General features: G+C 40.0%; 1 protein-coding gene across 18 annotated transcripts; it reads left to right on the top strand.

Moving 5' to 3' along the window:
- Window positions 1–15: 15 nt before the first annotated feature.
- Window positions 16–24,529, top strand: PER3 (period circadian regulator 3). 18 transcript variants are annotated; one of them, XR_012677004.1, is made up of 23 exons: window positions 416–1,062; window positions 2,247–2,398; window positions 3,008–3,123; window positions 3,995–4,196; window positions 5,198–5,246; window positions 6,977–7,119; window positions 7,502–7,580; window positions 8,305–8,411; window positions 8,658–8,814; window positions 9,786–9,891; window positions 10,312–10,437; window positions 11,195–11,321; window positions 12,389–12,533; window positions 13,140–13,267; window positions 13,744–13,929; window positions 14,579–14,830; window positions 15,352–16,088; window positions 16,553–16,737; window positions 17,195–17,372; window positions 17,951–18,131; window positions 18,766–18,916; window positions 20,547–20,663; window positions 23,201–24,529. XR_012677004.1 is itself a non-coding variant. In XM_075172112.1 (22 exons), the coding sequence occupies exons 2-22, from the start codon at window positions 785–787 to the stop codon at window positions 20,646–20,648; spliced, it is 3,702 nt and encodes a 1,233-aa protein (XP_075028213.1). In that variant the 5' UTR covers window positions 16–409; window positions 676–784; the 3' UTR covers window positions 20,649–24,529. The 18 variants fall into 18 exon arrangements, 13 of the variants coding, with proteins under 13 accessions (XP_075028213.1, XP_075028218.1, XP_075028215.1 ...); XM_075172112.1 differs by lacking the exon at window positions 16,553–16,737 and adding an exon at window positions 16–409 and having other exon boundaries at window positions 676–1,062; window positions 20,547–24,529; XM_075172117.1 differs by lacking the exon at window positions 16,553–16,737 and having other exon boundaries at window positions 13,747–13,929.
- The last annotated feature ends 3,277 nt before the right edge of the window (window positions 24,530–27,806 follow it).

Below are 27,806 nucleotides of genomic sequence, written 5' to 3'. Positions count from 1 at the left end.
CGCGGCAGGAGCTGCCCCGCCGTGAAGACCGGGAGGCGGCGGTTGCTCTCCTGGCCGCTCCCCGCGCGGGGGCGGTGCCGCACGTGGCGGCGGGGCAGGCGCGAGCACGGGGGCTGCGTGCGGCGGCGCGTGAGGGGCGGGACGGCGCCCCCGCGGCCGCTCGCCCCGCCCCGCCCCGCGCCGTCCCCTCCAATAAAGCGGCTCTGACCCTGCCTCCGCCTCCTCCTCTCTGTCCGGGGCGGGGCGCGCCGCGGTGCACGTGGCCGAGGTGTGTGGGAGCGGGGCTGCCGCGTGCGGCCGCCGTTACGTAACCGCGCGGCGCTGGGGCGGGTCGCGGCACCTCACGGCGGCCCGCTCGGCAGCCGGCGCTCCCTGGCGGGGCTGGCGCGTCCCTCCCTGCCCGGAGCAGGTAGGGCCCGGGGTCGGCGGGAGGCTCGGAGGGGCGGGAAGGCGAAGCGGCGGCCGCCCGGGGGTGGCCGGGGTCTCTGAACTGAAATCCGCGCTTGCGTCTGCTTCCGCGAGCCGACGGCGCCGCCTGACCGCCGGCAGAGGGGCCGCGTGTTGGAGGGTAGCGCAGGAGAGCGAGAACCAGCCCCAGCGACCGGTCGGCTCAGCAGCCAAGGGTGGGCTCGCTCCTCCCGCGCTCCCTTGAGGCGGTGTTTGTTTTTCCCGCAGGAGACTGGCGAGGCCCGTCTCCGGTACCGAAGGTCGAGGGTCTGAACGTGCTGAGGAGCCAGGCCGCGGCCGTCGATGCCCCTGCGCTGTAGCGTTCTACGGACCGGAGATGGACGTGGGCAAGCTCCGAGGCGGCAGCTCGGAGCACGGCGCGAGTTGGTCACTGGCTGCTGGGGCTGGGGACGAGCGGGCGGAGACGTTGCGCCCTGCCGGCTCGGGGCGGCAGGAGGGGGAACGGTGGGGGGATGCAGGCTTACGTTGCACGATGTGTACGGGAACCAGCTCTAGCGGGAAACGGTTCAACGGGCCAAACTCCCCAGCTTTCTGCCGCTGTGAGTCAAATGGCTGTTCAGCTGGAAGTTTCGTGAGGCAAAGCAAAGTTAACAGGTAACTCTTGACAGCGTGTAGAACTGACTGTCCTATTGCTTGGATTGATTGAGCAGAGAGCTAAAGTCAGAATCAAGGACCTTGTGTAGCTGTGATCCAGAGTTCTTCTCGGGCCTCGCTTACTTCAGTACACCAAGGAAGCTTGCCTGAACCACAAGCCGTGATGTTTATAATGGTCTCGCATGTAGATTAGATTGCTGCTGCATGGTTCCTCATAAGCTGTTTGCCTCATTCTTAGATTGGCTGATCCAGATACGTCATTGACCCTTTTGTGGCTTCTATATATACTTAATCTAAAGACTGCATTTAACAGTAGTAAAGCAAAAATTACTTAAATAATATTTTCCCCTAAAGTTTAGAAATTCAATGAGGTGCTAATTTTTTTTTTTTTCATTAAAAAAAAAGGCAGGTCAAGAGCTGTAATTTATGTTGAACTGGCATGTAAAGTTAACATGCAATACTTGAAATTATTTAGTGATTTATGTAGCAAGAGCATGATACTAATAAAAATGCCAAGTGGACAGAAGTTATTTAAAATAACAGTGTTCATATCTGATCTGTAGGATTAGAATCAATGTCTGTTTTGAGGATATTGACTGCTTATTTTTCAGTCAGTGAAATAAGCAAAAATAAGGAGAAGGAGATTTTGCTTGTTAATAACCTTGCAGCTGTTGAGGCCAACAACTCTGTTAAAAGTATAATGAAGACTCCTGAATCACATGAGGAATGAAATCTTTGCATCAGGTGTATTTTGAGGACCTCATGTTTCCCTGAAGTGCTTATAATCAGATGCAGCCTTCAAGGCTAGAAAGACTTCTTTACATAAAGAATCAGCATCTATTTGTGATTTTAATACCAGTGAGATTTAGAAAATCTAGAGTAAACATCAGCTTATTTTTAGTTGCTGAGCATCTTAGCAAGCAGATTGGTTATGATGTGACTTTGCCACCCATGACATGTCGGAGTAGGAAAGGAGAAAGGTAGAGGAGAAAAGATTAAGTAGCAAATAAGTGAGAAAGATACAACAGGAAATAAAGTGAATGAGCATTAGGACATTTCTGGATATTCTGTGACTCTGCGGCTCAGCCCATAAAATGCTAATTTCATGAATAATTTTAATTAGTTGACAGAAAAGAAGGTCCTATAGCAGAAGTCTCCAGTAAAGTTTAACCTTTATTTTACAGTGAGCAACTGAATTGGAGCCAGTCTCACAGAGATCTGATGATGATGATCCAAGAAATGAAAAGGTGTTTGCCTGAAGAGAAAAGGAGTTCCAGCAAGCCCAGTACCGTCAGTGCTCTCAACTATGCCTTGCAGTGTGTCCAACAGATCCAAGGTATGTGTGGAAAAAATCTGCAAGCGTAGAAGCTATACAGCAGGTTTGAATAGATGTGTCTGGCAACAAATAACATTAAAACAAATGAAAGCATTCCGGTTATCCTGCAAGCAGTTGACTTTCTGAAGCATTGTGGGTTTGTGTTTTTTTTTTAAATAATCATGTTATCTGTTCTATTGAAATGCCCACCTCCTGCTTCTCTTTTCTTCAGAATCCTATAGGTAATACGTGCCTACTAATAACTTTCTGTGTATATTGAAAAAACAGCATTCCCGTCCCACTTTGAAAAATTATTGGATAGATCTGTGTTTTCCAGCAGCACTAAGTAGCTGAAATTGTTCTTTTGCCATCATGTTTTGTTCTTTTTACTTCATCATGCTCGTTTTCTGTAACATATGTAGGTCACTCCAATAGTATAATCGGTATTCCTTTTTCCTTTGTCACTACACAGACCTTCTTCATCTCACCTTGGACTTCACCAAAAAGATGACAAAAGTACAAGGGCTGTAAGAAATACTTTCAAAATAGTCTCCTTACTGACTTCCTTGTGTTTGTTTTGCTTTTCCTGTTTGTTGTTTTTTTTGTTGTTTTTTTTTTTTTTCCAATTAGCAAACAATGACTTTTTCCAGGCTCTGAATGACCGAAGAGTGTTTCAGACAGATGTGGTGACATACAGCATAGACGAGTTGGTGGCAGTTGCATCTGAACACACTCCAAAAAACACTGTAAGGAATTCAGGCACACTCAAGGAGTTCATCACTTGTCGTTTCTATTTAGTTTCCGTACATTGTTTTGTGGAAATAGAATGTGTAAAATTGAAAAGCGTTTAGCTTTTAGCCAGACAGGTCTTTGTGTTTTTAAAGGTAGATCAAGACTACTTCTTATCTGTGCTAACGCAGGGTACCCAAGAGCAGTAAGTGAAGAAATACCCGTTTTTCTTTTTTTGCTAGAAGCAACAAATATCTCTTTGAGAATCTTATTTGAGCATTCATTTACAGCATAGTAATCTTGTGAGACAGACTTAGCAGAATGTTTCCAAAGCTGAACAAGTCCATAGTTGTGAGGGACTTTGGTTTCTATTTGTACTCCTGGATTTAATTTTTTTTTCTTGATTTGCAGTATGTGTCATGTTTTCTGGCTCTGCTTTAAAGAAAAGAGTGTTTCTTGAGATTCAGTACTGTTAGATGCCGTATCAGAAATATTGCAAATGCTTTTTACTTGAAAAGTTCTTAGAATATTTTTGTATGTGAAATTGTGGTGAACACTCTGACATTTGGGGAGAAGTGTGTGGAGTGATAACCGGCCATTCTGGAAAATGGCAAGCATCACTGTAATCTGTTTCAGTTTTGATATTTCAGTCTTATTAGCATTTGTAAATCATGAGTGAGCTACTATAACATTGGAGATTATAGTAGCTCACACACAACTTTAATTGGAGGCTAACTTAAGAACACATTTTTGAACCTCTGTCTTAGGTTGTGGTATGTGGTGGTTTGGAGTTGGTTTGGTTGGTTGGTTTGGGGTTAGTTTTGTTTTGGTTTTTTATCCTTACAATATTGCTACCATGTGTTGCCTTTAACAATGTTTGTTTTCCAGGACACATTTGTGGCTGTGTTCTCCTTGCTTTCCGGACGCATACTGCATATTTCTGAGCAGGCAGCATCCATTCTAAACTGTAAGAAGAAAGTATTGGACTCTTCCCGGTTTGTAGAGCTGCTTGTCCCTCAGGATGTGAGTGTGTTCTACACACACATCGATCAGTCCCACCTGCCACTTTGGAACACGGAAAGTCAAACAGGTGGGACTTGGCAATGCTCTTAAATGCTTTATGTGTCTTTCTGTCTTTGCAGAATGAGGATAGAATAGTTGTTCATTTTACATGCTTATGGTAGCAATATACATAAGCCACACTTGTTCCCTTTCTACTTTGAAAACTTCAGTAGCTATGCAGCTAGTCCTAGCTAGCCTCCTAGAGGCTTAACTCTTACTTGAGGTAAGTAAAAGGCAGATTCTTCATTGTTTTGTGTGAATTTAAAATTGTTTAATCTACATTTTACAGTTGCTTAGGTGCTTTGTCTTTATGGTCTGCCTGAGCCTGCTGTGAACATAGGTCACTGAACCCAAGTTTTAAGCTGACTTGCTATTTAGTGCTGGATGTGCCTAAATGGTGACTTTTGAGTCCTTTGTTATTTGTGAGCAATTCAAGTATAGCTTGCATGCCAAGGCCATGTCTTGTGCCCACCTAGCTTGTTCTGGCATGAAAGCTGGAAAGTCCGAAATCCTTGCTACCAAAGGATGTGAGACATCAGAGGCTGCTAATGCTAACATGCCAGGGATTCCAAGTTTGGAAGCCAGTCATGTGCCTACCCAGCAGAGCTGTGGCACCCCTATGGAACTGTTATTTTCTTGCTGTGAACTGTTACTGAATTTTCCTCTCCCCATAACTCTTGGCTGTATATAGTTTTTGGTACATGGCTCATAAAGCCAGGAATTTTTGTCTTTCCTTTCCTTTCCATAGTGATGCACTGGGGAAAGGAGTTTTTTAGATCGTATGTGTTTCCTCTGAATTTAGTTCCAGGTCAGCCATTTCTCTGAGAGTGAGTGGGCTGGAGAAGAGAGATAACATTTGAGGTGGGAGCAGACTGTTGAGCAGCTAATTCAATAGCTAATAAAGAGCAGGTTGTGAGACTTCGATCTTGCTCAGAAAGTCTGGAGAATGCAGAGTTTAAAATAGTTCTGATAGTTGTGACCTTTTTAAGGATATTAACTGATACTTTCAATGTGTGTTCTTCTTATTAGCTTCTCTGTATGAATATGCCCAGGTGAAATCCTTTTTCTGCAGGATCAGGCAAGTACATTATTATAGTTTTACCTTTATGAAGGCTGGGCAAAGAGTACAATACTGGGCAGAAAGTGTGTTCTGTTGTTACAGCTGACCAGTGTGTGTTCATGGAACTCCATTACAAAATTTGCTTATTGTGTTTAATATAGGACATTTTGGATATCTTTCCCATAGTGATGCTTAAACTTGCATGGGGGTAGAAGGAAAATTGTTAATACATGTTTCTTTTGGACCTATTGGTTTCCTTGAGTACTGTTGTGCAGGAGAAGAATGATCTTGTGAAAAATTACTGCTCCCCTTTTTACGGTTTGAGAGTGGAGGCAAGGGTGTTTTGCTTAAGATTGCTCGAGAGTTTGTGACAGAGACAGTAACAGAAATTCAGTCACCTGAATCCCAGTATGAGACCTGAATCATGAGATACTACTTGCTGTCACTATGGATGCAGTTTATTGCTTTGTGCCTGGCTAATCTTAGTGCTAAAAGCAGAAAAAAAAAATTGAGATTGGCCTGTAATCTTCAGTGCAGTTCTGTTCCAGACTCGGGTGGTCTCTTGATTTCAGTAAGAATTGTTTGCTTCTGAGCAGTTATAATACTTATTCCGTCTTTCAGTCGATCATTGATTCATTCATCTGTGTTTCAAAAACCTGAGCTCTAAAATCACCTGTGTCTCTTGAATTGTGTAAGGGCACTTGGAATAAATATAGCAGGATGGATATCAATTTTAAGTTGGGGGAACTGTTTGTAGGATACATAAACGTTTTGCAATAGTTTTTCTTCATATTTTCATACGATATCTCTCCTTCCTTTATATAACAGATCCTTTTGATTATGTGGGCTTCATGAGTAAAAATATTTTTTCACAAGCACACACTAGGCTTAAGTATGAAAATGGTTTTTTGTGGGTTAAACTTCTGCCCTATCCAATTTCCATTTGTATCTTTTTTTTTCCAAAAGGGGGAGTTTTTATGACACTAACTTCTCTCTAGAAATATTTTACAAAACTTGTGTGGAATAAGGAAGTAATTTTAGTGTAAGTGATAATGTCCAAAAATTTATCTCAATTCTTTCAGTCAGAGTTGGGTAAGATACTGCAATTATAACAGGTGAAAAAGCACTTGCAATAGAAACAGGCAATCGCTAATGCAGTTGTTACAAAGCCCTGATTAAGATCTCATCTAGAATGTTTTGTACTGCTACTGCTTACACATGTTCTAGGAAGACATATTCTCATGGGAGGAGGACAATCAAAGAACAGCAACTATTTCTGAACTGAGGCTGGAGGAGTCTTACTTATGTAGGTCAGTGAAACAAAACTTGAGAGAGACAGTTGGTTTGGGGTTTTTTTTCCCCCCTAAAAATGGTACAGAATAAACAACAAACAGAAAAAGAACTGTTTAACTTGAAGGAGAGCACAGGACCAAATGAGTGGTTCTTGTGAATACATTTGGACTGAGAATTAGGTGGTGGTCTTTAACCGTTAGAGTAATGGCATTTCTAGAACAGCCTCTGAATGCAAGTATTGGAGGCAAAACACCTACTTGGTTTTAAGGGGAGCAAGATCAGTATTGCTGAATGTGTTGGCCTTGCATCGCAAGGGAGTGTGTGTAGGACCTCAGGAGATTCTGATTATCTTGGTCTGTGTGCTCAGTATAACTTCTCTGTGCAGGGTTCTCAGCCCTGGCGTGAAGTATCTGAGTCTTGAAACCAGTGCGTTAATCCCTTTTACTTTTCCTCAGGGGTGGTAAAGATCAAGAACAAGAAATGCGTTGTTACCCCTTCCGAATCACTCCGTACTTGGTCCACGTGTGTACTTCTGTCCACGTGGATGCAGAATCGTGTTGCTTAGCTTTGGCTGAGAAAATTCACTCTGGATACGAAGGCAAGTCAGGAGACTCCAGTGAAAAAATGAAGCCAATAGGAAGATGCAGTATATGAAAGTCTGCTTCCTTTGTTTAGAACTTGTGCTTGGTAGTCTCACCTGTGTAACTTCCAGTTTGTGTGTCTGTGCATGCATGCGAATCCAGAGCATCTGTGCTTTCTTTGCAAGGCCCCGAAGCATTCGACCTCTTCTCACTATTTTTATTTTTGAGAGAAGTCTGTAGCACCTAAAAATTTGTAACGTTTCTATGAGTTACTGGCTAGAAAGAAGTGAACAATTAAAAAGTTCAGGAGCCAATAACTCTCTATCATGAGCAAAAGTAACGGTTAGGTTTTCTTTCTTAGTGCATATTTTTTTCAGTAAATATTTCTTTTTCTATTAGCTCCTCGAATTCCTATGGATAAAAGAATCTTCACCACCACTCACACCCCTGGATGTGTTTTTCTTGAGATAGATGACAGGTGAGATTTGAATCTTAAGACCTGTAAGGTGTGTATGGAGAGGTAGCAAAAAATCCTTTGGTGATGCAGCTGTAGACCCAAGTAAAGTAGTTGAACTGTGCAGTTGGCAATAGTTAATTAAAAGTAGTTTTGTGTTATTCTGGTCATGGAAAAACATCTAGAATACCACGGACGTAATCTCCTTTGTTGACTTAAAATGTGAATTAAACAGAACTGCAGTCAGTTTTCATTATCCAGGGCAATGGGGAACTGTGGTAACCCAGACAGTGGAAAGCCCACATAATGCAAAGCTCTGGGGATTACAGTGTGGAGATACAGCTGTATTGAGCTGGGTCAAATAAATTTGGCCAGACTAAAGCTGTCTCCTGCAAAGCCACAAGAGTGTTTTTACAACACGCTTTGCAGCATCCATGTCAGATTTCTAACTGACATTTTGCCTGTGACCAGTTTCTTCAAGATCCCTTTTTTTCCTTTGCATGTAGGCAAGCACAAAACTGCCTGCAAATGTGAAAATCTGTTAGATCTCCAGGCACAGAAATATTTCTCATGGGTATTTACATGTCTGCATTGCACTGGAGGATTATTAGATGGGCTGGAAAATGTTCTGTAGCCTTAGCTCATGCTATTGTAGATTGTGCATGGGGACTTCACTGACAAGCAAAGGGTTAAGGATGTAAATACTCAAAACTGTATTATAATCAGTGATAATGTGTTCGGGTTTCAGAGCAGTGCCTTTGTTGGGTTACTTACCTCAAGATTTAATTGGAACATCCATACTGATGTATTTGCACCCAGAAGATCGTCCTTTGATGATTGCTATTCACCGAAAGAGTAAGTACAGTTGCTTTAAGAGGGATTTCTACTGGTTTTAACATTCTTGCATTATCATATTGCTTGACATGTGACTGATCTGCAGTCTAGACAAAAATAAATAAATTCATTAATTAAAGCAACCAGTTTCAGATCAAAGCAAATTCAAACCCAAAGTTTTAAAGGATGCCAGTCATTAGTGTTTGCACTCGCATTACTGTGTCATAATGTAAACTTAACCTTGTTTCTTGATTGTTTTTTTTTCAGTCCTGAAATTTGCTGGCCAACCCCCTTTTGAACATTTACCTATTAGATTTTGTACTCAAAATGGGGATTATGTCATACTGGATACCAGCTGGTCCAGTTTTGTGAATCCTTGGAGCAGGAAAGTAGTGTTCGTCATTGGCCGACACAAAGTCCGGACGTAAGTCAGTTGTAGAATTGATCTATTAAAGTGCTTTTCATTGAATACTCTGCAAAACAAAACAGTCTCAGTACTGAATTAGAGATGTAATGTTGCTCCTGCAGTCTGTGACAACTGCCTAGCATCTGTCTTGCAACCCATTCCTCCGGAACAGCATCAGTCTTGTTTATTTAGTATGAAAATAAGTAAATTACTTTGAAGTAAAAGGCAAAGCCAACTTTTTTTTAGCATATGTTTTTGCACATGGTTGATGTCCAAATACTGTGACAACGATTATGTCTAAATCAAAATACCGGTTTTAGACAAGTAGAGTAAAAGCTAAAAAGCAGTGTGAAAAGTATATAACTTGTAACAAATAATTAGTTGACATTCATTCATGATTGTCTCACAAAAAAAAAATTAATTGACAGACATGTAATCAAAATCACCTTCTGGCCTTGTTTTCTTCTGGAACATTCACTTGATACAGAATCTAAATATTTACCAAGGTAACCTCTTTCAAAAATGCAATTAGTCTTGAATGTGCAAGTTAATTTTTCAGATGTTTTTCCTTAGTTTCCAAGAGATTTGGAAATATGAATGACTGACTGCCTTCCTCTTACCTGGTTTCTTTTCTATGAAATGGCTTTTTGGGATGGCCTGTTGACTTTTCAAAGTGATCTTTTATTCAAGATTTTATGGGGTGTAAATTTGTCTTCTGGGTGAAGGAGGCAGAGGGGTAGATGCTTGTCAACCTTAACTCATGTCACTATGCTGATGTACTGACTTCCCTGGGGCTTCACATGAAGCACTGCTGTCATAGCACTTCCCCACTACCTAGCAGAGCTGCTGTGGAACAGATGACATCCCTTTGTGCTGATTCAGCGAAACAGTCAAAATAAAATAATGATAATAAAAAAAAGAATCTGTTTATAGCTACCTTTTCTTCAACAAATTAAAATTAATAGTGAAATTTTGTTGGCTCTCTCCAGAAGCCCTCTGAATGAAGATGTCTTTGCTGCAAAAAGTAAAGAAACGAGCAGTGTTGAGAAAGAGATAAGAGAATTGCAAGGACAAATTTACAAGCTGCTTCTGCAGGTAAAGAAGATGAAAGAATTCAAAACACTGGCTGGCCTTCTGAATGAGAGGCTAAAGAAACTTGAGTCTGTTTAGCAGACTGCTTTGGGGATGATCTTTTAAAAGGTCTGAAAGGAAAGTTCTAAATGGAGACAGGCTTGTGTCACAGCACTAAAAATATGGCTCTGGGTAGCCCACCTGATTAGAAAAAAATATTTTGTTTGACATATTTGCTAGATCTTTATGTTGAAAGATAAATCTGCATCCTGAAACAGCTTTATGCATGGTAGAGAATTTTTACCAAGCAAGTGGTAGAGCCCAGAGCACTACTGACTTTTTACTTAATTTTCTTGAAGTTCTGTGTTGCAAAGTATGTTGTTCCCTTCTTTTTGTTCTCTAACAGAGTGATTTTTTTAATTACTGTTCCCTCCCCCCATACAGCCGGTTCACAGCAATGTTTCCAGTGGTTATGGAAGCCTTGGAAGCAATGGCTCTTATGAGCACTATATCAGCATAGCATCTTCAAGTGACTCCAATGGCAATTGTGCAGAGGAAATACAGGAACCAGTAAGTCTATAAATGTGTCACTGCCTGCCGAGTAGTAAAAACACGATTTTAAAAATGAAAACTTTTTACTGTGTACATATGCACTACTCATTGTGAATTTTACTGAAGTGGGAAGATACAGCTATGTTCAAGCTAAGTGTACTTAAATTGGTCAATTATAGAATGCTGGCTTTTGGTTTTTGCTCTTAATTTTGCTGACTAAAATGAGCAGATAACTACTACGGTAGTTCATGAAAGTAAATTGAAGACTTGCTTAAGGTGAGCCTTCTCAAAGAACCAGTTGACTCAGAGAAAAAAGTGGAAGAACCATGCAACCAGAAAGAGGATTGATGCATATGGAGGGGTTCCTGCTTGCTTGGGATTTTCTGTTTTGTTTTAAAAAGGACACTAGAGGTACAGTGTAGACTGCTATAGAAGAGAGTGGAAACAGTGCTGTCCTAAAACAAGCATTGCAATTACCTAATTTCCTTGAGAGGCTCCTGGGTAAGTCATCAGCTTATTCCCACTCTCAAGGCTTGCATTAGTATTAAAACATTCAAATGCTGAGGCTGTTTGAGCTTTATCATAGTTAATTTAATTAAATTAACAATTATAATTAGATTCATTAAATTTACAAATAGCAATAGATACCAGGCTTAGGCTGACAGTCTGCTCCCTTTTTGTTTGAAGAATACAAGAACCCAAGCCCATCTTAATGGTCTCCTATGGCCTCTTTTTATTCATTTTATTCTGACTTCACATTTTCACTTATCTCAAGATGACATTGCAACAAGTTTGTGCAGATGTAAACCGAATAAAGAATCTGGGACAGCAGCTGTATATTGCATCAAGGAGCAAGCCACAGAATGGAAATGAACAGGCTGTGAGCTCAGAAATGCTAGGAGGTAAGTTAATGTAATTATGATCCTTAAGGTAACATGAACTCCCATACTTCTATAGCTGTGAGTTTGGCTAGCTGGTGTTTTGCTGAAGAACTTAAGACAGTATTTTAGCATGGCTTAAATGTGGGAAGTGTTTTGGGGTTTGGTTCGGTTTGGTTTTTTATAAATCAAAAAACAAACAGAAAAATCAAAACCCACTCCAAAAAAACCCTCAGCAGATGCAATAGCTTTTTAACTGCTCCCTGAGATATGGAGGAACATATCTGTCTCTTTCTAGGTTAATAGACTTTTACTTTTTTTTATTTTAACATTTTCTGATGAAAATGCAGACTTGCTTGTAGCAAGTGTAAGTCTAGTATGGAAGCTTCCCTCAGTTACTTTATGTGGACTCTCAGAAACAATCCATAGGTTGGAAAATACTGCCTCACTTCCCACTGAAGGAGTGGTTTAGTTATTGAGTGCTTAATATTATGCTAATACACATTATTTGCATTAGCACTTAGTATGTTAGTACTCAGCATAAATATATGGAAAAAACTGGATGCTTCCTCAGTATCATAGGAACCTGTATTAAAACATCTTGCACTGTGATACTCTCTACGAAAGTTACAATTAACTCCTAGTCTTGTTGATAAGAGGACTGCACTGTGAATGTTGATACTACCATGACCAGTGCATCTATGCTATAAAAATCTGTAAATTACTGTTAAATAACAGGTTGGATTCTGCAATGTATAAATTGAGAGAAGAGTAATATTAATTGCAGCTTTGTTTACAATTTAAATACAATATTTTTTTCTATGCTGTTTTCTTCGTGTTTACTAGTTGTTCTGAGTGGATGTTTAAGGTGTTGTGTGGGGTTTTTTCTTTTTAGGCTTTACTTCCCTTTTTCCCTCCCCTGCCGCGAAACGTGTGATTTGAGATGAAAATGCAGAATAACTTAGTCATGGGAGCTGTGCTATCATAGGTCATATATCCCTGTATAATATATATGTATACCAGTATATATATACATGTGGGTCTTGGCAGGAGTAGTGTTTAGATGCCTTTGAGGATTTCTTCTTTTCTAGGGAAGAGGCACACTGCTTCCTGTTTTCTTCAGACATTGAGAAGTGATAGCACAGAAGAACCAGGCAACACATTTTATGATGATTCAAAGAAGACTCCGCATGTTCCTTCCTATCAGCAGATCAATTGTGTTGATAGTATCATTAGGTAATAAACTATGAAGGGATTTTAGTGATCTAAGTTTAAGATTAATTGGTGGAAGGTAAATATCGGAACAGTTTGCATTGTCTAAACTGCCTGGGTTTTGAGTTGAGATGAATTTGGGATTGTTTGTAAAGTTTTCTGCCTCTCTGGGCAATCCATCCCAATGCTCAGTCAACCTGAATTACACAGTAATGAAGAATGTAGGGCCTAAAATTCTGTTTGCAGCTATTGACGTTTGTCTACTGCTAGTTTCACCATTGGTGCAATAGGAGTTTAAGAGAATTTTGATGGGCATAATATGTCAATGTCTTCTCAATATACGCTTCGAGAACATCCGTATAAAACAGAAAGTTGATATAATTTGTAAAATGTCGGTGTTTTTTAACGTCAGTGGATAACGTCAGGGTTTTTTTGGGTTGGTTTTTTATTTTTTTTAGAGTAATTGATAGATTTTATTTAAAATACTCCTTGGAAAGCAGATATGTGTCCAGAGCTTCCTGCAGTGAATTTAAAATACTAGTTAACAATCCCTGGATCTCCAGTTTGTCTCTCCAAATGGAGAAAAAACACAAAGTAGGGAGAGCTTCCTGTGATATGCTTTTGTTTCAGATATCTAGAGAGCTGCAGTATTCCAGCATTGAAAAGGAAATGTAAATCTTCTGCAAATACATCATCGTCATCTTCAGAAGATGACAAGCACGTCCAGCGAAGTCAGCAGGAAGTTGAGGCATTGGAAGGTAACACAAAGTATACTGACAATCATAATAGAACTGCAACAACTGATTTTTTTTTTTACATGCCACTGTTGTACATTCCAAGGCTTACGTCCAGTTTTTAAATTGTTGTCACACTAACAGCACAAATATTTTGGTTATGTGGCAAATATTTGCTTACCTTGTCTATATCTCACAACTAAGCATAAGCTACAATATTAAGTCTTTGAATGTAGGATGCATCACAAGAACTATTGTTTGTTGTTGCTAAATGAACCTTCTGTGCTCATTCATTTTATGCCATGTTTAGTATGTGCTGACATTGCACTGGCATATGAATTTTACATTTATTTGTATATAAGACTGTCTTATTTAATAGTCTGCGTAGTTACTCGTTGTTTCTGAACCAGTCAGACTTGATGAATTGGGAGCATAGTGCTTAGAATGAAAGTCCATGTAGAAACTTTGTCATTTACCAATAAGTACTGCTATCCTTTCAGCAGTTAATTCCCAAACTCTAATATCTGCTGGTCGGGAAGAGATGCTGAAAGACCAGACAACTGCAGGCATGGTGGGAGCTCCTCTGGCAGACCTGACCCTGTCCAACAAGGCTCCAAGTGTGGCGTCCGTCACCAGCCAGTGCAGTTACAGCAGCACTATAGTGCATGTCCCACACCCTGAATCAGGTACTGTTCACACTCGCAAAACACTGGCTTGACTCACTGATTTTTAAATTTATACAATGTTTCCAGACTGAAGTACGCAGTGAGAAAGTTTTGTCTATTTGAGATACGTTCTCATGAATATCAACTCTGACGTTATAATTAAGGTACTTCGAGGGACACTGTGAAGAAAACTTGAGCCTGGAAAATTTTTTCAGCATTTTAATAAAACCCAGTTTTAACAGCGCGCGCGCGCGCTATATCCTTTCCCCTTTAGCTTCATCACATATATCTCAAATGTGCTTTTGGCCATTGAGGATTAAAATAAAAATGACTAATGGGCCAATGTTACTTCATTTTAATGCAGAAAGAAGCATAAAAGAAGCATGAGTATTTAACTGCTCTTGTACTAAAAAGGTATGAAGAAAGAAGTGCCTTTGTAAATTCAAAGTGAATTTGAAGTTTTCCAGACCATGCAATGTAATTTGCTCAGTTGATGTTAGTGTAACTATATTTGACTGTAAAGGGTGTTTTCTCCCCCTGCCTCTGCAGCCTGTATCTGTTCAGTAGCTCAGACGAGATTACTTTCTGTGTAACCCTCTGGGTTTTGTGGGAGTTCACACCAGAAGGCCAGAGCAAAGAGTGAGTGATTTATTTTCTTCCCTCTTCAAAGAAGTGACTACAATGGAGGATACTACTGTTGGAAGTGAACAAATTGAGCTGCCTCCTGTGAATGCTCAGAGTCTCACTGTGATACCTGAGGGCTTAAAGCCAGTTGGGCTAACAAAAGAGACGTTGTCAGCCCACACTCAAAAGGAGGAGCAGAACTATGTTGACAAGTTCCGCCAGAGGATCTTGCTGTCTCCATTTAGGACTTACCTTCGACAGGGGAGCAGAAATAACAACGGACGTTCCTGTGGCCAAGGTAGGCAGCAGCTTTGACAAATAAAGACTTATTAGATGACTTACAAAGACCAACCTAGCAGTGGAGTCTGGTTCTCCTTTGTGTGATTTAGCGAGTGTCTTACTATGGCTGCAAACAGAATAATTCCTTTGAACTGCCAAGGCTTGACAACAGCATTGCCCACACATAAGGTCTGCTCCATCTTGGATATTGCTATCTTAGACTTTTCACAAAGCAGATAATTATTGCAATAAACCCTGCAAGTCCCGAGTAGTTTATTGCCTCCCCTTGAAGGAATGTAAAAGATCTGACTGGGATAAGCCAAAACGATCAATAAGAAAATTGATGACATGAAGGAAAATATTGTAGATATGTCAGCAAATCCATCATTGTAGTGTATGGAAGAATTATCCAGAGGAAAGTCAGCTCTCCAAATAAGCCACACTCAATTATCTGGATGTTTTTCTCTTTTCTTTTTTTTTTTCCTTTTTCTTTATTTTTTCCCTATGTCTGTGAATGTGTCTATTTTTCTTCCTCCTTAGGAGATTCCCCTTCAAAGCAGATGAGCCCGGCTAGCTGTAAAAAAGGCAAACATGGAAAATTCAAGCGCCAGAAATCTCAGAGACAGTCCTCAGATACCCACTCTTCTAGTAAAAATAGAAATAGTCTTCCATGTGAGAAGAGAACAATTCAGAAGCAGTCATTCTCTCCCTCAGAAGTGTCCTATCTGAGCTCCTCCAGTATGAATGCCCTTCCTCCTGTGGGGTTTCCTGTCTATTCAGATCCACTATCTAGTTTTCCAGCCTCTTCTGTAGGAGAGGAGCTTGCTCTTCACTCATTAAGACCTGAGTCCATGTCATCATCACAACTATGCTGTGAAGCACAGTCATGCCCAGCACTTTATCCCCCAAACATAGGCACGTTTATGGCTGTATTTTTTCAGAGTTTCCCCATGTATGCTCAGATGCCTCAATATGTCTTTCTTCCTAGCCCTCAGTATGTTTATCCCCCCTCTTCATATTCGTGCACTACACTACCTCCAGCCCCGCCTCCTTCTGCTCCATCACCAATAGCACCACACTCTGTGGGTCAGCCCTTTCCAGCCTCTTCTGCCACATCCATGGAGAACCAGCAAGAGGGCCAGCGTGACCAGGCCCTACTGCCGAGTAGCTCACGGAGCAGCTCCCCACTTCAGCTGAATTTGCTTCAAGAAGAGCTGCCAAAACCTATGGAGCTTTCCAGTAGTACTGATGTTAAAGCACATGCAGAAGCTAAATGTGTAAGTAACATGAATTTTTAATGTAGAGGAGAAACTCTGACTTTCACAGTGTTCAGTTGCCAAAACCAGTGATGATCATCTGTGTTTCGGGTTCACCAGATTTTGTTAGCTGCTTTTTCCAGTGGCTGTGCTATGTAGACTGCAGGGCACAAATAGCATGGGAGGCGGAGAAAGCTGTTTATACTTGTGCCTATGGGAATTTGTTAACAGTACAGTGTTGGCACTTAGCAAATGACACAAATGTGAGATCTGGTCGAGGCTACCAGAAGCCACTTCTGCTCAGCATTTTGGCAGCAGCCTTTTCAATTAAATTGTCGGCAGGAATTTTGGTTTTGGGGCTTTTATGCATGTGGAACTTGGTTAGTGCTGCACAATTCACATCCTTTTTCACCCAGTCCCACAGTCTCTGTGGAGAACCAAAACAAAGGGAAGATACACTTCTAATTACTCCCTCTGTCTCCCAGGGATGCAGCAAATGAACGAAGAACAGGGATCTGTGGGTCGGTTTCCATACATGGGCATAGAAAAAGCCTCTCCAACTTCCGCGGTAAACTCAGAGGCAGGAATCTGAGCTCTGCAGGCAAGGAAAAAAATGTTGGCTCCTGAATCCAGATTGGGCTGGAAAGGCTGGATCAGCTGAAACTGCAGGGTAGGGTCCTGAAAGGGGAGTTGGTATACCTGTAGCTGCTGAAGCAGTGAGCTTCACAAAGTGAATCAGGGGAAGACTCATTTTCCCTGTAGTGTACCATTGCTTAATGTGTGTGGCTGCTTCATGCCATCTAACAGGATGTGAAGGGAACTGACTCTTGCTCTCCTGTCAGCAGAAAATACTAACTTAATGCAACAGTACAATATCTTGACCCAGTGGGGAAGGATCTACAGCAGAAACCAGTAAACTAGAGTCCAGATGCTTGTTGATTTCACCCATGAAGAGTGTTATCCCCAGTTCTAGACGGCTATTCATTTTCAGAGCCAGAAACTCCAAAACTATTGAATTGATCTGAGAACTTAGTCAACATGTGATAAATTCAGTAAATGCACAGACTTCCTTTTCCAAATTTAAATGTAACTTCCACGGATATGTTTGGTTTGATTTTTGTCTCCAGGACAACGATCCAGAAGATAGTGGTAACAGTGCTAACCATTGTGCTTCCAGTGAATTTACTGGCCACTCACGGTACGAGGACTCCCAGTTGGGTACAGGTTCAGCAGCATCAGGCAGTGGATCAGCTTTATCTCGTTCTTTAGACTCTGGCTCCAATGAGACTTCTGGTTGTGGCACAGGTAGGGAAGTTCGAGATTTGGATGTTTGGTGCTTTGGTGCTAGATGGCTTGCTAACATGCTGGTAATTCGTAACAAGATACTGTAAGGGAATGGGAAATCCCAGTAAGAGGATCTGTAGTCTTTACTTTTCACCAACTTTCAGTGTTAGAAGCCAAGTTTGTTTGAGTCGCTGTAGTTAGGAATGGAAATCTAAGAAGCTATTCCTTTAACCTCTAAGTCACACTTTCATTTTGCTCATTATCACTTTTCTCTGCATTAGATACTGGCTTACATCTTATTTGGGTAAAGGTAAATCTGCCTAGAGCAGGACTCCTTGAAACAGAAGCAAATAAGTTGAGCCAATTAATTTTGAGAAGAGTAAATAGAGCTTTGGAGATTTTGAGTAACTTAATAGAATGCACTTTATATTTGAATTCTCAATAGGTAGTAATCACTTGCTAGAGCAATCATCTGGGAGTACCTGTGTTTGTATTGCAGAACTAGCTCGCAAGAATACACTGGTGTTCTTTTACTTTTTGTGCTGAATTACTAGGATTTCTCAGGCATCTGCATTCATTTTTTTCATGGTAATTCTCAGCAGGTAGTAGCAAAAGCAGCAAGTATTTTGCTGGTAATGATTCTTCTGAAGCTTCCAAAGAAGAGAAGAATCAAGAAGCAGAAGAAAAAGGGATAGGTCATAAATCCAAACATGAGTCAGCCTGGTTGATGATGGATCACACACCTGAGCGAGTTCTAATGACTTACCAAATGCCTAACAGGTTGGAAAACATCAACAATTTCTGACATGTAGTTTGGAATTGTGCATAGAACTGTAAAATTAAAAATGAGACTATGGAAACAGTGCACATACCAATGAAACTCCAAGAAGGTGTATTAATTTACTGTTTGTGCATTTTATGCCCTGGTTACTTCCTTTTGTCTATTTTTTTTTCCCCATTTTCTTCATCAGTTAAAATATGATAACATGTAACCTTTTTGCTGAAGTGTTAAGGGGTTTGGTTATTGTCCTGTCCTGCATAAAGGGGTAAAAATACTTACATGTTATTTGCAAGTTGCTTGCAGTTAGCTTATATATAATTTGTAATGAGATTCCACATTTAAAAAAAAGCAACAAAACACAACAATAAAACAAAACAAAAAAACCCTACACCAAACACCCAAAAAAACCCCAACAAAAACAACAACAAAAAAAGCCCTGACAGTTATACCAATGTTGAAAGAAGCCTTAAAAAGCAAATAAGGTATAACAAAGTATAGTTACCTTTCAATGGCTGATGCTGTCCAGACTTCAGCCACAGATACTGGTGAAGTGACTCTCCCAGTGTGATTATAATTGGTGCCTGCTTTGCTTCATTTAGTACAGCTGTGTTCACAGGTGTCTGTTACCTGCAGAATTAAAGAGGAAGTTTTAAAGGAAGATCTGGAGAAGCTGACAGTCATGCAAAAGCAGCAGCCTTGGTTTACGGATGGGCAAAAGAAGGAGCTTGCAGAGGTGCATACGTGGATCCGGACCCAGACTGTCCCACTGCAAATCAGCACCCAAGTAAGGAGTTGTGGAAGGAATCAGCAGCTTATTCATGCCTCGGCTAGTCAGAGGCAGTGCCATTTTTAACCAATGTGATCTTACAGTGCTGGGGTTACTGATAGTTATTATTTGTAAATATAAGAGGGAAATGAGCTTGAGTATGCTAGCCAGATGAGAAATGCCAAAATACAGGTCTTTCCATTGTATTTTTCAGCAAGATAGCTATTTTTTAGCAAATTCTGTGTAGGAACCACCTGTAGCAAAGTTCTTTCAGTCACACTGTTGGATGAATGATAAAAGTGTCACACTCTCGCATAAGAGTCCATATCTAGTGACGTTTTTTCTGTTGCTGTTAGGTCTTTTGCTCTTTTTCTTATAAAGTTGATTGCTGCTATGATTGAATAGCATGTAACACTGGAATGTTAGTGAAGATTAGAGCAAGTGTGTTCAGCAAGCTGAAAAATGCCCGTAATCACAGAGGAGGTTCAGGTATATAGTAAGAAACACAAAAATAGCTGGCTTTTTGTAGATGGATTCGTTCTTTAAGAATTTTGGTATCTTATGTCTGATTATTTTATCTGGTATAACTCTTGAGCACTCTGATAAACTACTTCCGATTTATATTAGTATGTGTTAGAGAATGTCTTAATCAGTTTAAAGAGCTCCCAGGTGCTATGGAGAAGAAAAGAGCAAAGCAGAACTAGTCCCACAAAGATCTAGAGCTCCAATGATGAGTTGTACAGAAAATTTCAAGGCAGAGAGGGCTGCATTCATGTACTCACACAGCAGGAAAATCTAATGTCTGTTATAGCACTGCATGCTCTATGTGCTAGTATTTTCAAATGTGGCATTCTGAGCTGTGGTATTTATTCTTAGAGCAGAAAAATTGAGAAATCTATGTCCTTGGCTCTGGAACAAGACCAGAAAAATAGTCTTTGTTTTCCTAATACCTTGTTGATAAAAATCTGTTGTGGTTAGGACCACATGTTTGATTTAGGTAGCAAAATGATGTCCGGTGGTCTTGCAGAAAATTCTGTTGAATGTTTACATCTCAAATGTTATGAGATATATTGGTATGCAAATACAAATACTTGATATCTAAGGTGCTAAAACTGTTCCTAAGCAGTAGGCCATGTTTCCAATATAGATTGTCATTTTGCAAATGCAACCAGGCTTCTGATAGTAGAAAGAAGTGCAGGATTTCTATTTTAATACTTTATTTCAATATTGTACCATTTCTCAAGAACAAGAAAAATCTGGTCTGTCAATACACTCAGGTGTTTCAGCCTTTTTTTGTTGGTCGGTATTGTTGCTGTTCAGTCTGCAGTCCAAATCCTTAATGAACAGCTTGCTTATAAAGCTGAAAGATAAAGCCTTCAAATTCAAGGACGTCACATCCCTTTTTATCTCAAAGCTAAAATTGTATGTTCTACTAACTAAAGAATTCATTTCTGAGACAAGCTAAGGTGGAGGTGCAAGTACCTGCTTCTGAAAATAAGATATCTGTATCTCTGTTTTAAAAAGATTTCAGCCCATTGGTGAGAGGTTTCAAGAGATTGCAACATATCATGCTATCAGGATTTGACTCTTTGAAATATACTCACAAAAAGGAGAATTTAAATTACTATGTTCTTGTTCCTTTTTAAAGGGCTGTGTCACATGTGACATCAGCAAAGCAAGTTGTGATGCTGCAATGGCTGATGACAATATGGAAAACAAAGGAAAATCACCTCCTCTCCTGCAACGCTGAAGACATCGCACTTGCGTCAGTAAACCTGCTTGGTGTAATTCCCATTCTCTTCCTCTGGCTTTGCTACATACTAGGGGTGAATCTCTCTGGCTATCTCTTCCCAACACAAGCAATTGCACATGTGAAACTAAATCTTCCTCCATTAATCCCTCCACTCCTGGCATGACTTTGAAGACAATCTTTCACTGGGAGGCTGTTTGCCTTCCTGATCTCAGAGACTTGACGCAGAACAGGTTATGTTTTTAACTTTTGATTGCTCAATGATGAGCAAAATACAAAGGTTTTTTGGTTTGGGGGTTTTTTGTTTGTTTGTTTGAACTTGGTAAGTAAGAGTCTGAAAAGATACAGTGATTAAGAACCTCCGGTGATGAACCTAACAGATCAGACCGTGTTTACTCTCCAAGTAAGGTAGATGTATTGAAACCAAGCTACAACAGAGTGCTCTTCATTTTTGTGTGTTCAATATTTAAAGGTCTAAACTGAAGATCCTAATACTCTGAGGCTCTAAAATTACTGTAGCTGGTTTGAGAATCCAATAGGCTTTTTAACGAGCAACTGAAAACTGGCCGAGTTATTCTGCATCAAAATGCCTTTCGCCAGCTTGTGCCCATCAAAAAAAATAAACTGGAAAGAAGCAAAGCTATTCCCTATGTTTTTCTTGATAAATGTTTTGGAACCAAGTTGTTTTATAGCTTTTGCTTTTACAGCTGTGTTTCACAAGGTAGGTGTTTAAAATTAATTGAGGGTAACTGGCTTGCAAATCCGTTAGAGATTAAATTATAAATAGCAATCAAAAAAATAGAAGTAACAATTCAGGAGTTACGTCCTTATACAGAATCTGCTTTTTAATAAAAGACACTTCTGTCTTCTCTGTCAAGGCACTATGGCCTAGTTATCAATTCAAGTAGCTACATGCAATCTTTTATGTTGCTAGTGCTCTGGAAGGCGGACTTGTATCTTAATTTTTTTGTTGTTGTATTAGAGCAGTCAGATGAGTTGAAACCAGACACTGCGAATAGGAAGTTTTGAGCCATTTCCCTGTTTTGTTTTTGTTGTGGTGATGCCAAAAACAAAAAGAAAAAGAGATAGAGCTTCATTTCTTCTGCTTTCTTGAAAAGTCACACGTCATGGAGCCAAACTTGAACATCAGACCACATATTCATTACTTCTTATCACTGTTGACTTCCTGTACATGTTTTAAAATCTTTCTTTATAATGGAGTCTCTGGCTGTTGAAATCCGTGGACGAAAAATGAGTTTGTGCGTTGTGTGAGTTTGTTGCTCGGAAAGTGGTAACCACTTTCAGTATGTAAAAGGACTTGTTCTCATGTTAATACTTCTAGCTTAAAGCTGAATGTCTCAAAGTGCTCTTCAAACAGGTCATGCTTCACTAAAGTCTAGCAAATTTTGTCTGATTTCCCCTTTGTTTATCAAAAGCTGGATGTAATCAGATTTTCCTTGTGGTGTTATTAATCACCTTAGACTTCTCAACAAAGAGTTTTAGAATGTAACATGTTATTCGCCCTTTTGTTCTGTGTAACTCTTCCTTTTCTGCTATGTGAAGGATTTTCACTTTTTCAGTTTCATTTACTAGTAAGCTTCAAGTTGTTGAATAAGTTAAAAATACTGTGATCTGCAGATCATTGAAGGAAAACTATATTTATCTAAAGGTTTTTGTTACTTTTTAAAATCAATTCAGTGACAATCATTGTCATTAAAGCTTATTTCAACGGAAGTTATTTTTACAGAATTTTAAGTGTTCAAGGCTAATTTGACTCAGGCAGTGTTGTGGGGTTTGGGTTTTTTTTTTTTTCCAATATGCTTGCCTGCTCTGTTTATACTTATTGCTTTCTATTTATTCTTAAGCTTCATTTTTTTATTTGTCTTCAAGTTTTTGCAGTTTGAACTTGTTTTTTCTTAAGAGTTGTAAACCAACAAAGGTCCACACATCCTCAGTACTTTTTGTGTTCGAACTTTAAACACCTCTTAAAATAAGAGACTTCAATAGGTGTTTACGTATAGCAAGTTATGTACTCAAATAGGAAAATGTGGGCAATACCTTATACCTGTCCTAGTCTTTTCCCAGCACTTTCCAAATACGGTATTCTGCTTTATAACCACACTGCCTAAAATATTTGCTCTAAAACATGTAATAAGATGCTTTGTGTATAGGTTCTTTTCTTAATTGGGAAACAACTAACTTAACTGTCAAATTAGACTGATGCACTAGAATCCATTCTAGTTAGCTGTGCTTAAATTAAAATGACTGCTTTAGTGTATTTTGAGACTTAATGGAATAGATTAATTTGAATACTCCAGGTAAGGACAGCCATCTCCTTCAAAATATTTTAAAAGTGTAAGCCAGAAGAAAAGTTTAGATAATCAACTCTTTTGCTGTATATTATTTCCACTGTTTATTTCCTGGGTATGAAAATGAGATAGTTTGCGATGTCTTAGCAGGCATACATGTCATCCATTTTATAAAACAGTGGCACTTAGTTTAGGAGAACAGTAATATGTACCTAACACTTGAATAATGCTTTTCATCCATAGGTCTGGAGACATGTCAAAAAGATGACTATTGTTATCCCAGTTGTATAAAAAGAGGCAGAGACACAAAGGACTTGCACAGATGCATACCCCCAGTTCACACCAAATCCAGGAGTATAATTTGGGCATCTTCACTCACTGTATCCTGTGCTGTCTTTGCTACAAGTGGTCAAGATTCTGACCTGTACGTAGAAATTTGATCATATTAAATGTGTTTCTTGTTTGGAGATGTTAACCCTTCTTGTACCACCTGCTACTATGAATTTGTGCCCAGTAGGATCATATAGCAACAGAAATCCTAGACAGTTTTTGTAGTGCTGTGAACACCATACCCTATGACCGTACATAATGAAGGTGCATGTGCCTAGGAGTTTGAATTCAAAGTTTGTAATCCTGGCTAAATCTTAGGTGCAAGATTTCTTGTCTGGAGCTACACTAGTCCTGGGTTACAGAAAAAAATATGGTATAGGAGAAGAATATAAAAGGAATGAAGAGGTGAATCAGTGCCATGTGTGACAATGAAAGTAAATTATTTGCCCAAAAACGCAAACGGTCTTGGCTGCAAAACCAGGTTTAGGACAGAAAACAGTTTCCCAAGCTACTCTTTACCCTACTAGAACCACAACATCTTGCAATCAAATGCCTTATCAAGCCTTTTGGGAAGGACCTAATTTCCATAAGTTTTCAGGAACTGGTAGTTTTTACTTCAGCTTATATTAATCTTGCAGTCTTTGTAGTTTGCTGGAGTAATCGAAGTGAGATCCAGTTCTGATCTGAAAGACCAATGGATTGAATATTGCAGCCAGATTTGTACATGCTATTTTGTTTATGTGATTTTGGTTTGCCTGGCGTAATTAAAATGTTTCAGACGGTTTAGAGCTGCTTGGAAGGTCACTTTTTTGGTGATCAAAGGAAAAACACACAAGTACAGTAATGATCCAGTTACTACCCCCTGTGGGGGCGTCAGCAGTTTGGAAACCCTTGGTGGATTTTGCTGGCAATTTTTTTTTGTTGTATTCATAAATATAGAATTATGTTTTTAAAAGATGAGTTGATGCACGAATATTTTCATAGCGTTGCTTTGAACAGGAGGGACCCCAGTGTATTTTTACAGTATGTGATAAATATTTGCTGAATGAGTATTGGTAAGTTTATCTTCCAGCTGAATTGAGTTTTGAATCACAATCGAATTAATTTTTACATCAGTTGATCGGAATATTTTATTGAAATAATATTCAGCTGTGGTTGAATTTACAGTTGTGATTTTAACTGTACACTTTAAGGGAGCTTCTGTTTTTTTATAAATAAAACTGAAAAATATGCTGCAAAGAACTGTTTCAGGTGTGTGTTTACTTTTGTTGTTTGGTAATTTCTAGAAAGTAGACTTTTAAGAAAATATTCATTACATTTTTCTGATTGTACGTAGATGTTGAGGTTGTGGGTACGGTGAAAATGGTGATGTAGTGGCCATTCATCCTATTTTGTGTGGGGTTTGTGGGGGTTTTTTTATCTCACTCTACCTTGCCCACTTCAGGACGTGTTATTTCCTTTCTAATTGCATCCCACAAAGAAGGGCAAGTACCTTTTGAATGTAAAGGATTATATTTGGATGTGTAAGCTGTCAGGGTTTGGCATGCAGGATTTAAAGCTTCTTGTCTCTGCTGATTTTGTTAGAAAAGGTAAATAGTAAACACCCTGGCAGCACTTTGGCCCCACCATGCTAAAATTTGTGTTCTAGAGGAAGTACAAAGAAACAATTCATAGGTTTAATTCACAGGCATGTCTCAGAGAGCAATAAAGTTCTTAACTAATTGCAGAGAAACAATTTGCTCATCTCTTTCTGCTTTAAGGGACTTTAGAGAGAAGTGTGGTTGACAGTGCTTAAAGAAGCCTGCAGGAGAAAGGCAAAGTCACTGCAGGGAGTACAAGGTACAGAACAAAAGAAGTAGCATCTTATTAAAATTGGAATAGAAAGAAGTAATCTTAGATTCTAAGTATGTAACTGAAGGTGCTTCTGGCAAGGTAAGTGATGCAGTTCGTTGAAATACAGGCATCTTGAAGGTAACATTAGATATATTTTTGCTGATGGTTTATTAATTTTTAGAAGGGTGATTTAGTCATTTTAAACATACTTACAAATGTAAGCCAAATTATCTAGGTATTTTTGGTCCAAAAATTATGAGAAGTGAATAGACTTGTGAAATGAAAAAGTTCAAGGTGGTGCTATGTTTTTATTCAGAGATCTAGGCAATGTCAGTCCAGCTACATTACTCGTTTGTCAATGGCAGTCATCCTCCTGTCAGCTGCAGTTCTTGCTTGCAGTTAAAAACCTGTAGCTTTCACCTCTGCATGGATGTCAAAGGTGAGCTCAATGATGTACTTCTGTATTTTTGGCAGGTGATGAGAGATAAGTATTGGACCTGTGAATCTTACCCCAATCTCAAAACTAATGGGACTGTAGCTTTTCTGTAGTAGGCTTGCTCCACAGTTGTATTAACTTTCAGGATATATATTGCATGCTGCTACTGTGCAGCTCAAACAGGCGTCTGCCAGCTTGGCTCCCGTTTGATGCTCCAGTTTGCTGCCTGGAACCATTACAGGCAGGCTCAGGCTGGCATAGAGAGGACTCTTGCGGCTCACTTCCCCAGCTACAGTTGCACCTTTCTGTCTGCTCCGAGAGCTCTGCCCTGTCCAGTGGAAAGACAATCAGCCTGGCCTCCAGAGCTCTTCCTACGATCTCTAGTTTTCTGTGACAGCTCCAGCTGCCTCATCTCTGGCCTGCAGAAGAGAGGAAAAGCTCGAAGCTGAAAGCTGGCAGGAGCTATAGGTTATAGCAGGATGGGGGAGAAGCGGAGTTTGCCCTCCTCTGTCGTGAACTGGCCGGGCTCTCCGGTCTTGGGCCCAGGAACTGAGTTTATCTGGCATCTGCCATGAATGTTTTCTTCAGGAAGGAGGTGGTTGAGTGTGCAACAGGGTCTCGAACAGTCGGCTTTCTGAGAACTACCGGTCATGTCCAAAGATGCAGTCTGAACTCCTTCCCACCAGAGGCAAAGACTGTGAATGACTGGAAGTTTCAGGCTCTGCTGAAATTCTGCTATATTAGAATTGGCTGAATTCCCCCCTAGCCCCCACTGCTGTGCTCTGGCCTAGCTTGAACACAACAAGTTGTTTGAGTATTGCTTCTTTAGATGCCATGGCTGCTAGCAAGTATTTTTGCAGTATTGAATGCTGAAACAGTTTGAGTGTTTATAGCTCAGTTACCTCATCTTGACTCCATCCTCAGCACCTGACAGCTCTCTTCATTCCTTTATTCTCTTACGTAGATGGCTAGTGAATTTTTTAATACTTGTAATATTTTTTAAAATTATTATTAATTGTGGGTTTATTTATTTTGCTTTATGTTTGCAATTTTTGAAGTGGGATTGAACAGGTCGTCGTCCCCCCCCCAGTCTTTGTAGGCTCTACACCTTTCCCTGACTATGAAATAAATCTTAGACGGTTATTCACTTAGATTAATTTGAAGTCTTTTCTTACAAGTTCTTATTGACTGATGAGGTGACAGGAAAGGAGTAATTTCCAGACAGGCACTGAATTGCTCCATTGTGTAAGAGAAGGGTGAGTGTTCAGAAGATTTCAAATAGCTGCACAATGCATCCAGCTGCTCTGCATTTGTGAGGACATTTTTCTTTGTTACAGCTGGCTTCACCTGTCTTACAATTTATGTGAAGAAGCTGCATCAAACCTGTAGGCCTTGTTTAAACAGCACAGTCAGAGATTTATGATGTATATTATTGAGATCAATGTAGCATGTGTATCACTGTTAGGTGAAGTTTACTTCAAGCTTTCTGTGAGCCTTGATTAGCATGAGGTTTATGCAAAGTATGTGTTGAACAAGGTATGGCTTCACAGTTCAGACTGTTTGAGCATATTATGAAAATTGCCATCCCCCAGAAACAATTCCTGACTCTTTAGCTCTATTCATTGCAGATATTATCAGGAAGTATCTGGGATTGAGAAAGTATGCTGGTACGCCATCCCCCAGAAACAATTCCTGACTTTTTAGCTCTATTCATTGCAGATATTATCAGGAAGTATCTGGGATTGAGAAAGTATGCTGGTACTCCACATACAAAGGAGTCAGACTAGAACCCTTTTGCAGCTGCTCTTTTGTCTTCTCTCTCATTTACTTTAGATGCCAAGATACAGCAACATTATAAAAACCGTGTGGTGGAACGAATCTCACTGCCCTTGAGTACCCAAGCAGGAGGTGGCTTGCCCTAGTAACACTTGTGATCTATGCCCATATATCACCTTCCCGCATTTGTGTGTGCAGCCACATAAGTGCAGGTCACAGTCACAGAATCTTTTAAGTCATGACATCCCTGTCTGCCTCCACTGTCCGCAATCGGGGTGTAAAGCCTTGACGTTGACAACCATAATGTTTACCTTCCATGCTGTGCTTGGTGATAATCAGACACAATTCTTAAAGCCTGTGCTATGCACAGGCAACCCTGTTGTCATGGGCAGCTGGGGACTAGGCAAGGTGCTGCAAAGAAATAGATTTGTGGGTCTGTCTTTATGAGTGACCAAGAGAAACAGTTATCTCTCT

The sequence above is a fragment of the Calonectris borealis genome, chromosome 23, assembly GCF_964195595.1.
Source record: "Calonectris borealis chromosome 23, bCalBor7.hap1.2, whole genome shotgun sequence".
NCBI lineage: Eukaryota > Metazoa > Chordata > Aves > Procellariiformes > Procellariidae > Calonectris > Calonectris borealis.
Note: the sequence above shows the minus strand (reverse complement) of the source record. Positions and strands in the feature narration are given on the sequence as shown.

Bases quoted from the DNA above. Each gene is read 5' to 3' on its own strand.
- PER3 (XM_075172112.1), top strand. From the start codon at position 785: ATGGACGTGGGCAAGCTCCGAGGCGGCAGCTCGGAGCACGGCGCGAGT. The intron at 2,399-3,007 runs GTATGTGTGGAA...TTTTCCAATTAG, and splicing joins GTGTGTCCAACAGATCCAAG to CAAACAATGACTTTTTCCAG. The intron at 14,831-15,351 runs GTAGGCAGCAGC...CTTCCTCCTTAG, and splicing joins CGGACGTTCCTGTGGCCAAG to GAGATTCCCCTTCAAAGCAG.